The following is a 10,421-nucleotide window of genomic DNA, read 5'->3' on the forward strand; positions in this document are numbered from 1 at the left end:
CTGACCTTATAGTCTTGTGATTTCTTGAGAAAGAACGCCACCGAGTGGTTTTAATTCAACGCATTGTTGGGTACAATAAAAAATAACACAATTTTTCCCAGTTTATTATTTTATTCAAACCCTCCTTTTGCGGATTTTAAGCATGTAGCCCTGTACAGGTCTGACCGAAATATCCGTTGTCAGTTTAATATTTTTCGTGTTGTATTGACACTGGATCTCGTAATTTTGTAAAATTGTACAGAGCTGAATCTTCATGTAAGTGGTCGAATATTGCTGTGCTATGCATTTGCGAGGACCTGCACTAAACGGAAGAAAAGCAAAAGGATGCCGGTTTTTCACAGCTTCCGGAGCGAAATGTTCCGGGTAAAAATCGTCCGGTTTTTCCCAAAAATTCCGGTCCCTGTGGGCGTGATAAATCGACAAAGCTAAAGTCACATTTCCCGGAATTGTGAGATTTTCCAATTGGAATTCTTCAGTCGTGTCTCTGAAAATAAAAGGAGCAACCGGAAACAATCTCATTGATTCTTTCAAACACATGTCCAAGTAATTAAGTTTTGATAATTCATCCAAAGTGACACACGTCTTATTACTTAGTACTTCGCTCAATTCTTCTACGACTTTATCCTGTGAATAAAATTTTTAATTTGGTTAAGTTTGGTGATTTTTATTTACTTGGATGTGAGGATAGGCTCCTAACATCATACAAGTGAACGCAACAGCGGAACTTTGCGAATCCTGGCTCTGAAAAATTAATTAGAAATTTGGCAAAATTTTTAAGAACTTAACTGTGGCCATAAAAGTCATTAAATGATCAACGCAATTTTCAATAGTTAAATCTTTCGGGTTCTCGACCACTAACTCGGCCAATTTCTCCAACATCGAACTGTTTTTCTTCGAAATGTTTCCACCTTCCATCAGTTTTTGGATAACTTGAGGAACAGTTGAGTACATTATCTGTGAAAAAAATTCGTAAGCCTGACTTTAAAGTGCAAAAAACACACTTCTTCAATCATTGTATTCGCTATTGCCTTCATTTTTCTTTGCTCCTGGTAGTAGGACGATCGTTTGAAGATGAAATCAAAGTGGAGCCAAAACTTTGTGATACGGTTAAAAAATATGTGGTAAAATCTGGAACCAGAAGTAAGTAATATTTGGCTTGAATTTCACTTTGCCGACCTTCGAACGTATTGTGGAATATCTTTGTAATCGATCGAGTGTTTATTTTTGTCTTCGAGTAACAAATCTACAAAGCAAACATTTTTGGATGTTTTCCCCCCCTAAATAAAATTTACAGTCACAGTCATTAAAAATGTCACCTCTATTGCCATCATTATTTTTGGTCTTTTGTCAATGCAAAGTAAATGGAAACTTACTTCGAATTAATTTAACGTTGACTTAAATTTTAACTTGTTAAATGTATACCGATTCTAATTATATTAATTATACGGTTTTAATATAAGTGATGTCTAAAATCACATATTGAATACATGTTGAGAAAATATTTAAAGGAATGCTTGATATCAAATTTACGACATTTACGAAAATCCGGGCCAGTTTATAGGGGTGACATTCTTTATGATCGTGACTGTACCCATGGATGATTCGAACGCTGTAAAATTCAAATGGTCCAAAACATCAAATTCGGGCCCATCCACATGCTTGGCCATCCCTTCAACCAACTTATCTGCATGTTTTTGAAAGACTGCACAATAATTTGTTAGCATTTTTAGCGAGAAAAGTGGTTGCAGTATTTTTTTATCAGTTTTGTATTTGGGCCCTGATGCTGTAAATAAGCCTTGGCCTAGAAACGGTTCGAGGAACTTGTAGAAAAAAGCCTTAGTCGCGAGTTTCGACGATTGTAAAATAATCTGAAATAAGGATTGGTTTGTTCGTTCAAAATTTTTGATTTGTGGACCTGTAACTGGTTTGGATCTTTGACGAAAAGTACTAAGCGTGGCCCAAACCACATTCTCGTTGGTGATGGATAAGGGTTTAGAGATTCGATGAAAACGTTTAAAACGTCTAAAATTATTTCAAATAGGGTTTGAGGTGCGCAGCTGTGACTTACCTTCTTTTTTGCATAAGAATTTTAAACCATTGCCGACGATAGGGAGTGTAGGGGGGCCTTGGACTTGGGTTGAGAACTTGTATAGTTTTCTGCGTGACCAACAATAGAGCAATAAACCAAATAAAATGGAAAACAAATACAAATAAAAGTGTTTCATTGTTGTAACAATTCGTGACTGCCTGATTTTTGCGTCTCGTTCTGTTAAATAGACTTTGTGACATTATTTAGATCATTAGGTAAAATAATGCGGTTAATTGTGTGTGAATTTTAATGAAATTGAAAGTTTTTGGTCTCCTAGATGAGTCTTTAATAACAGTCAAAATGAGGAAATTTTTACAGTTTCAAAAGAGACTGTATTATTTTTTAGTCTAAATATTGGACTTTCACCCCAGTCTCTCTTTGCCCGAATTCGATAAATACAAAAACCTTTCAGTAAATTATGAATCAATGTTTAAGTAATAACTAATAAGTGTGTCAAAATCACAATAATTACTTTTTGTTCAGGCAGGGTGAGAGAATATAAAAACACTCCCACATTCTTTCACTATTTATTTTTTCTGCTCTATCAGGTGTAATTATATGTAGCAAGGTCAGGCATCGTTTCATTCATTTGTGTTTTTGAAATAAAAGACGAAAATGTGAAGCAGACAAAAATGAGTTTCCTCCCAACACTTAAATGTTTATTTTTGGATGTGTAGTATAATTAATCATCTGCTAAAAGTATATTTTTACTCTTTGTTTCAAAATCTAATAATCACCCAGAACTCGGCGTTTGATGTTATATTTATATTTTTCTCTATGTATGTATGTGAACTATTTCAAAATTTTTCTTCCTTATAATAATATGTAATTAATTAATTAATCGATTATATTAAGTCAGTGCAAATTTTTTTTTATATCATTCTAAAACCAACGAGCCTCCTTCATTGTTGGTTTGTTCAAAAATATGTAAAAAAATAATTAAATAATAAAATACAAATACAAATAATAAACGTATTTTTGGGGATAACAAGTGCAACTTTTTTTATCTGCACAAAGCATTATTTAAGCATCCTCTATTTTAGATAACATTACAAATAATAAAATTTTGCCTTATTAATAATTTCAATTAAGTAATATACAGAATGTCCTTTTTATTAGTCACTTTTCAAAAAAATCATTCATTTTTGAGTTGTGACGTTCTAATTTAAAAAAAATTACATCGAACTGTTTGGGATTTTTTATTTTTAAGTAACTCATATCAAAGATTTTGTGGGGTCTTCTCTAGGGGGTTTTCTCTTTAACTAGGGGGTTTTCTCTTTAACTAGGGGGTTTTCTCTTTAACTAGGGGGTTTTCTCTTTAACTAGGGGGTTTTCTCTTTAATTAGGGGGTTTTCTCTTTAACTAGGGGGTTTTCTCTTTAACTAGGGGGTTTTCTCTTTAACTGGGGGGTTTTCTCTTTAACTAGGGGGTTTTCTCTTTAACTAGGGGGTTTTCTCTTTAACTAGGGGGTTTTCTCTTTAACTAGGGGGTTTTCTCTTTAACTAGGGGGTTTTCTCTTTAACTAGGGGGTTTTCTCTTTAACTAGGGGGTTTTCTCTTTAATTAGGGGGTTTTCTCTTTAACTAGGGGGTTTTCTCTTTAACTAGGGGGTTTTCTCTTTAAGTAGGCGGTTTTCTCTTTAACTAGGAGGTTTTCTTTTTAACTGGGGCGTTTTTTCTTTAACTAGGGAGTTTTCTTAACACTAAATTTGTCACTAATTTCACATAAATTTTTATTTGTGACCTATTTGACCCCAAAACATGTAAGTGCGCTGTTGCCATTTTTCTATAATTTTAAAATAGCAAGTACCGTCAAAAAAATGTTTAAATTTTCTGCTATATCACAGAAGATAAATTTCAGAAATGACTCCAAGAAAACGCAAGTCTAAACTTTTTTAATTTTTTAATAAAGGTATGGAGGTACCTTTATTACCTTTATTTATTTATTACCTATTAAACCATAGTTTCATTCGTAATTGTTTGAAATAAAAGACCATTATGTGAAGCAGGCAAAATTTACTATACAAAATATATTACATAAAGAATTTGTTCACAAATTAACGTTGGGCCAAGTTGCCAAAAAAATAAAAAACTAAAATACTGACATGGACGCAAAAAATACAACAATGTTAAAGCTTTATTTCACTCTTTTTGCCGGGATTATAACCAATAATTAGAGACAATTTTGCACATACATCTAGTCACTATAAATATTAAAAATTATCTTACTACATCCTACGCTATCACAGTAAGTATAGTTAATGTTCCTAAAAACGTGTAAAAACTAAAAATGCTACAATACGTGAAAATTAATTGACTAGAGGAGTGTCATAAATGCAAAAATTAAGTACCGGGGTCACGATGATATGCTTTTTTGTTTCAAGAAATTTAATTAGTAGACAAAAAGCGCCTACACAATTTTTTCTTGAGTATGCTGTAAACTGGAACAATAATGAAGCATCAATACTGATAATCCTTGAACCTTAGCATCGGCTTGACCAATCAGAAACGCCAGTTTCGTCTTCTCAGCGTCCGATTCTTGGCTACTTAGCTGTTTCGACAGTTCCATATGCTCCATGGTCACTGAATCTAGCGTCTTCTTCAGCTCTGCCATCTATACAATGTGTCCAATTAAATCTTTAATCAAAGTTACGTTGGCAACATTGAAAAAGTAACAGTACATGCTTGATTTTTGGAGTCATTCAATGTTGCCTACCTAATTTCACAGTTAGCCCACTTTGATCAACAACATAAAATGAATTTTAAAAAAGTTCAAACGAGTATTTAAATGAAAAAATTGAAATTTAATTTTTAAGAAAATAGTTTCTTCACAATTAACGCTTACCATAATGTTGATTTTTTCAACTTTCTCCTCATGTGGCATATTGGCATAGAGTTGCCTTCCCGTTTCTTTAGCCACATCCATGAGCGTCTCATCAGGGGGGCATTGCATGACTTGTTCCAAAAGTCGGTTCACACTTTCAGAGGCTTCTTCCGGTTTTTTCTGAACGTCTTCTAAAACACCAGGACACAAAGCGAATGGATTTATATTAGACATGGATTGTTTGCGACTTGGCGTTCGTTGGGGCGATGGAGGCAAACTTTTCGAAACAGTTGACAATAAATGCGCACCTACGATTTTCATTAAAGCAAAAAACACATCGCAAAGTGGAAACAAAAACCTGGTATTGCTAAATTTTTCACACTGTTTACTCGTTTCAACCCCCCTTCTGCATATTCGGTCATTTCGTCGGGTGGTTCCGTCATGGTTATTTCCGGTTGGACCGCTTCCGGTTCGGTTTTTTTGTCACCTTGGATGCATGCAGTGCTCGTTTGACACTTGGCTATGCATTTTTTGTGGCAACAGAGACCGCATTCGCGGCACTGGACCGCGTCTTTGAGCCAAATCTACAAATAAATTAACAGTTTTAAATTCATTAAACAGTTGACCCTTCAATTTTTTATAGAAAAAACTTGTAATTCTACAGTATAGTATCACAAAAAATTGTAATAAGATTTTTATCAAGACACGAGTATGAAAATTATATGCTAAATTATTGTCAAATCTGGTAGTAGAAAAAGACTACTGCCTGTTAAAAAGAAATTTTCAGTTTATTTACCTTTTTCGAGCAGAAATCGCAGTGAGTTGTTCGGTGAAACTGCGTTCTGATGAAGTCGTGCTTGAGAGCTGTTGAAGTTGAAATTTGTTCAATGTCTGTGTTTAAAATATCTTGCGACATTTTACGCTTAACTTCGATATCGTCCTCATGCGACCAAATGAAAGACAAAAGAATATCTCCGTAGCAAAAGACGTGTTCGAAGCCAGAGTGTGCCATGAGTGGGTGTGATTGGCTGAAAAATTACAGGTTTCTGTATTTTTGACCAAATTATCGCACACCACATACTTATTAGAATGGCAAAACGCCGGCGGTAGAAAAGAGTACCGTCTCATGTAGTGCCCTAGAACGCTATTAAAACATTCGTTCAAAATATGGCTCAAGGGAATATTCGCATATCCCAACAAAACATCTTTATCATCAGTCACTGTACCCCAAACGTTGACATTCAAGTACTTGAGCCCCTTTTTGAGGCTAAATTGAAAGTCTTCATTGAAATAAAGCACCGAAGTCGGGCCCAACTCTTTGCTTTTCCCGACCTCGATAATTTCACTTTCGGAATTTTCGCGCAAAATTTCGGGTATTTCCGAGATCGATTGTTTTTTCCCAGCCAATAGCGGGCTTGTATGTTGTTTAAACACTCCATGTTGCGGGGTTCCAGGGCTACTAGACGTCGGTGTACTTTTACAACTCACTTCCGTTGACGATTTATCCGAAACGGAAGCCTTCCGTTTGCGCAAACTAAAATTACCGATCGTTTGAGCAAATTTCGAGACGTTTTCGTTGCTTGAAAGACTTTTCGGGATTTTCTCCGCCGGTTTTTTCGGCGTTTCCACGCTATCAACAATGAAGAAGCTGCTTTCGTCTTGGTCCATCTCATCAGTTGAGTTTTTATCGAAGTGTTTCTTGCGCAAAACGTACGAATCGACCAGTCTTTTCACTCGAAGAGTGACATGAGTCGAAGTCACTGATTTGATAAATTTGGCGACTTGGGGAACGCTCGAAACCGATTTATTCTCAACTGCTAAAACAATATCGCCGGGTTTGAGGCCAGATTTGAAGGCGCAACTGTGTGGAGAGACGCTTTCAACAGCCACTGAGCTTTTTTCCGGCTTGAAAATCACTCCAAGTTGGGCCTGTTTTAATTTAGTCATTGTGATTTCTAGAATCATGAAAGTGCGCTCATCTGATTCATAAACACAAATCCAAGGAATCGTGTCTACGACAAATAAATGAATTTATTTTTTTGGTGGCTTTTGAACACTCACCAACTGCAACAGTGCAATAAACGTTTTGAACCGCATTTGAGAACTCAAGTCGTGTGACATCTATGCATGTGACTTCAAGTTGGCCCTGAGGGACGATTTCGCTATCGTCCGTGTCTAGTTGGCTAGGGTCAGTTTTGATAAAGAACGGTTTGTATCTAGAAATCATTGTTAGGGCCAGCGTGGTAACCAAATTTTTGTTACCTGATTTTGTAATTTGGTAGTGTGTGTTTTCGTCTGATGGCTTTTTTTATTTGGTTTACGATAAGACTTGTGATGTTTGACTGTAATTGACGTCCCTGAAAGTGTGATTCAACTTCTAATTCTATAATGGGGTCTTGAAAAAAGCTGAAAGACCAGTGTGTGTACGGATGTCTTGTAAACTGAAGTCTTACAAGTCCGTTGACTTTATTAACTAAAATTGATTGTTGAAATTTGTGTGTGTTTTGAGTTATTTATTACCCTTAATTGATAAATATGCAGTTTTTCCAAATTTCATTTTGGCATCAACACTAAGTAAAAAGTTTCCTGTATAATCTACATCTAGACATAAACTGACAGTGTCTATGTGTCCTTCCTTATTATCTAATTTCACATCTTCAATACTGATTTTTTTAATATTTGGAAAGTTGTTACCTAAGTTCATATCCCTAATCTGCACAGGAAAATGATAGAAATAAACAATTTGGAAAAATTACGGAGGAGTATAAGTTAGGAGACGAAACGAGATACAAAATCGCTGGGTTTTCTGAACCCAAAAAATCGTACGGTAGAATAAAAATGAGGGCGCTTCCAATTCACTAATTACTTGGAAAAAATGCATTTTTTTAAAATCTTAGGCAGTTAAAATACATTATTTGTACGTCGTTTCATGCCCTAGCCTATCCGTAGAAAAAAATCAAACCCTCACATTAATGACTTCGAAAAATTTCCCTATGGTAGTTTTAGTTAGTAGTTCCTCAAACTCAAGACTCAGCTTCTTATAAAGCCATCGTTTAATAGCCTCAGAATGCCTCAATTCGTGAAACAAAAACTGTAAAACCAGGCTAACCGATAAACTCGTCGCATCGTTCAATTCTTCACTATCCAATTGTTTTTTCAAAGACTAAAAGCGCTTCGATACACACAAAAACATAAATATTTAATACATACCTCTGGTAAAACGTAATCAGTAGAACACTTTTTCTCATTTGGTGTGACCACTGGACTTGTTTTAAAATAAGAATACAAAATATAATATTGCACCACGAGAGTCACTATAATACCAATTAAAAAAGATATAAAAACTAGGAACATGAACAAAAATATATCCATAGCGCTTTAAATTATATTATCACCATTTTTAGGCCCGTTTTGTTCGAAATAACACAAAGTGGAGTCAGTTTACCATTTTATAGCCCCCTTGTGCTTATCTCATATATGATAAGCGTCAAAAAAAGCCAAACATGATTTTCCTTTTTCTGTTTTTTTCTCAAGAGGGTAATGACACTCACAGCTGACAGGTGACGGTTGAGGTTATGTAACGAGGGTACGTTCCCAAATCATAACGCAAAAAAATAATTTATGAATTTATTATTATATTTTAGTATACAAGTTACTTAAATCAACGCTTTTTTCTTATAATATTTCCGTTCTTGCGCTGCCAAATACTCCTTCCGTGTGTCACTAGACCTCAAATCCAAAATCAGGTTTATTTTATTTACGATTTCTTCGGCAATTGATTGGTCTGCCTCAAATTCGTAACTTTTGAAGCTAGCTGAAGATTGTAAAGTTGGACTTGAAACTAGAAAAACAATTAAATAATCAAGAAAATTAAATAATTACAAAAAATACCATTTTCAGCGTTTGCGAACGAATGGCTGTAAATGATTTTGAAAGTCATTTTGTTGCTTTTGGTAGTTTCAATGGGTTCGCACCACGCGATCATGTCCATATCGTGGTTTATGGGTTTTTGTTTAACTAGAACAAATTTCGAGTTTTTTTGCACTGGGTCAATTTCGATTTTTTCGCCACTTATTCCTAAATGTATTTCAACTTTGGCCCGCATTTTATTAATCATGTAGACTTTGAACGATTTGTACAGTGGGGCTTCCATTGCTTTTTTATGAACGTCCATTAAGTGTAAATCGGTGGTGATTTGTTTTTCCTGGTCTTGTTTAGACGAATCTAAAGAAAAAATTTAAATTTTAAACCAAAATGTGGCAAAAGCGAACCTTTTCCTTTTTTGTCATTGTAATCGAATTTTCTGATTGTAACAGTTTCAGAGTTCCCAAAACTGACACACTTTGAGGGATCTGAATGTTCCACAAGCCCTAAACAAGCAAACCCAAATTTGGCAATATTTTCCCTCGGGTCCAAGTTGGGGAAGTCCCTATCCACTTCTCCGTCTTCTTCAGTTATGTACAAACCGTAATTGTTTACGGGCTTCCAAGGATAGTCTTCATACATTGTACTTAAAAATTTTGTTTTTCAATTATTTCATTTCCTGGTCAAAGTGGCCTGTGACTTTGAAATCAAGTTGGCAACATTTTAACGCTTAGCCAATAGCGTGCAACTATGTCATCAGTAACTTAGAATATTGCCAACCTAACTTCAGGATCAAGTTAACAAACCTGCATTTGAGTAATATAAGTCCAATCAACTCTTGAATTTTAGCAGAAGAGGTGCAACAAACAGCCAAGGGGTAATTCCTCTGGTGCTCTGGTAGCATTGTTAGGAAAATTCTATACTTCTTCACTTGAAGATTGACTTGTCCGCTGCCATCAAACTTGGCATAATCCATATAAGGGTTAATGGGCATCATCTTATGCTCCTTGAAGGTTTTAGAAAACAAAGATTGCTTCGGTTCTATTACTTTGGGTTCCTTTTTTACGAATAACTGATCAATTTGTTCCTCACTCAACTCGTTCTTGTTCGTTTCCCATTTAATATGTTTGATTCTGCCAGTTCTCTTTTTAACCTGTTCTAATTTTTCTAATCTTACGGCAGTATTCGATCTGTATCGTAACGGGAAATCGGTGTCAAGTTGTAGGTCGTAAGATTCGTGAGACAAATCATCTTCATCTTCACTGTCTTCGTCATCAGGGTACGAATCAAGGCTTTGCTTCAGGTGTTTCCTGACACCTTCCTCCCCTGTCATTATTAACTCGCACATTCCTAAAACTTTGTTAATCGAGTGTGATTTTGAAACCTAGCCAAACCTGTATCATCTGTAGAAATGAAAGAGTTGCGTATGTGTGATAATAACCAGTATTTGTTGTCGTAAAGGGCCATCGTGTCTGATGTAAACATTGACAAGTTAGGTTATGTAAGAACTTGACATAACGCTCATTATTGTTAGATAATAGGCGACAACGCTTTTTTTGAGCATATTTTAATATTTTAAAACGTGTCGTTTTATCAAAAAATCAAACACTTTTCGATATCATTGGCCCCAATTGCTAAATTTTTGA

At 35.2% G+C, this 10,421-nt stretch overlaps 3 protein-coding genes across 4 annotated transcripts; all 3 read right to left on the reverse strand.

Moving 5' to 3' along the window:
* Window positions 1-12: 12 nt before the first annotated feature.
* Window positions 13-2,620, reverse strand: LOC103315054 (cytochrome P450 4g15). Of its 2 annotated transcripts, XM_015982888.2 has the most exons (9): window positions 2,562-2,620; window positions 2,069-2,157; window positions 1,916-2,022; window positions 1,592-1,868; window positions 1,177-1,243; window positions 1,002-1,128; window positions 787-954; window positions 673-741; window positions 13-624 (listed from the first exon to the last, which is right to left on the reverse strand). In XM_015982888.2, the coding sequence occupies exons 1-9, from the start codon at window positions 2,603-2,605 to the stop codon at window positions 115-117; spliced, it is 1,458 nt and encodes a 485-aa protein (XP_015838374.2). In that variant the 5' UTR covers window positions 2,606-2,620; the 3' UTR covers window positions 13-114. The 2 variants fall into 2 exon arrangements, with proteins under 2 accessions (XP_015838374.2, XP_064212412.1); XM_064356342.1 differs by lacking the exon at window positions 2,562-2,620 and having other exon boundaries at window positions 2,069-2,516.
* A 1,463-nt stretch (window positions 2,621-4,083) lies between these two features.
* On the reverse strand, window positions 4,084-8,451 carry Pdzd8 (PDZ domain containing 8). The gene is made up of 10 exons (XM_008202748.3): window positions 8,122-8,451; window positions 7,880-8,074; window positions 7,432-7,624; window positions 7,174-7,384; window positions 6,973-7,127; window positions 5,993-6,923; window positions 5,708-5,939; window positions 5,270-5,495; window positions 4,933-5,219; window positions 4,084-4,701 (listed from the first exon to the last, which is right to left on the reverse strand). Exons 1-10 carry the CDS (start codon window positions 8,281-8,283, stop codon window positions 4,498-4,500), a joined length of 2,796 nt encoding a protein of 931 aa, XP_008200970.1. The 5' UTR covers window positions 8,284-8,451; the 3' UTR covers window positions 4,084-4,497.
* Window positions 8,452-8,524: 73 nt separating this feature from the next.
* On the reverse strand, window positions 8,525-10,330 carry Sin1 (SAPK-interacting protein 1). Its single transcript, XM_965614.4, has 5 exons — window positions 10,170-10,330; window positions 9,582-10,125; window positions 9,183-9,421; window positions 8,803-9,135; window positions 8,525-8,752 (listed from the first exon to the last, which is right to left on the reverse strand). The coding sequence occupies exons 1-5, from the start codon at window positions 10,258-10,260 to the stop codon at window positions 8,568-8,570; spliced, it is 1,392 nt and encodes a 463-aa protein (XP_970707.2). The 5' UTR covers window positions 10,261-10,330; the 3' UTR covers window positions 8,525-8,567.
* Between the last annotated feature and the right edge of the window lie 91 nt (window positions 10,331-10,421).

Source organism: Tribolium castaneum, chromosome 4 (assembly GCF_031307605.1).
Source record: "Tribolium castaneum strain GA2 chromosome 4, icTriCast1.1, whole genome shotgun sequence".
Lineage (NCBI taxonomy): Eukaryota > Metazoa > Arthropoda > Insecta > Coleoptera > Tenebrionidae > Tribolium > Tribolium castaneum.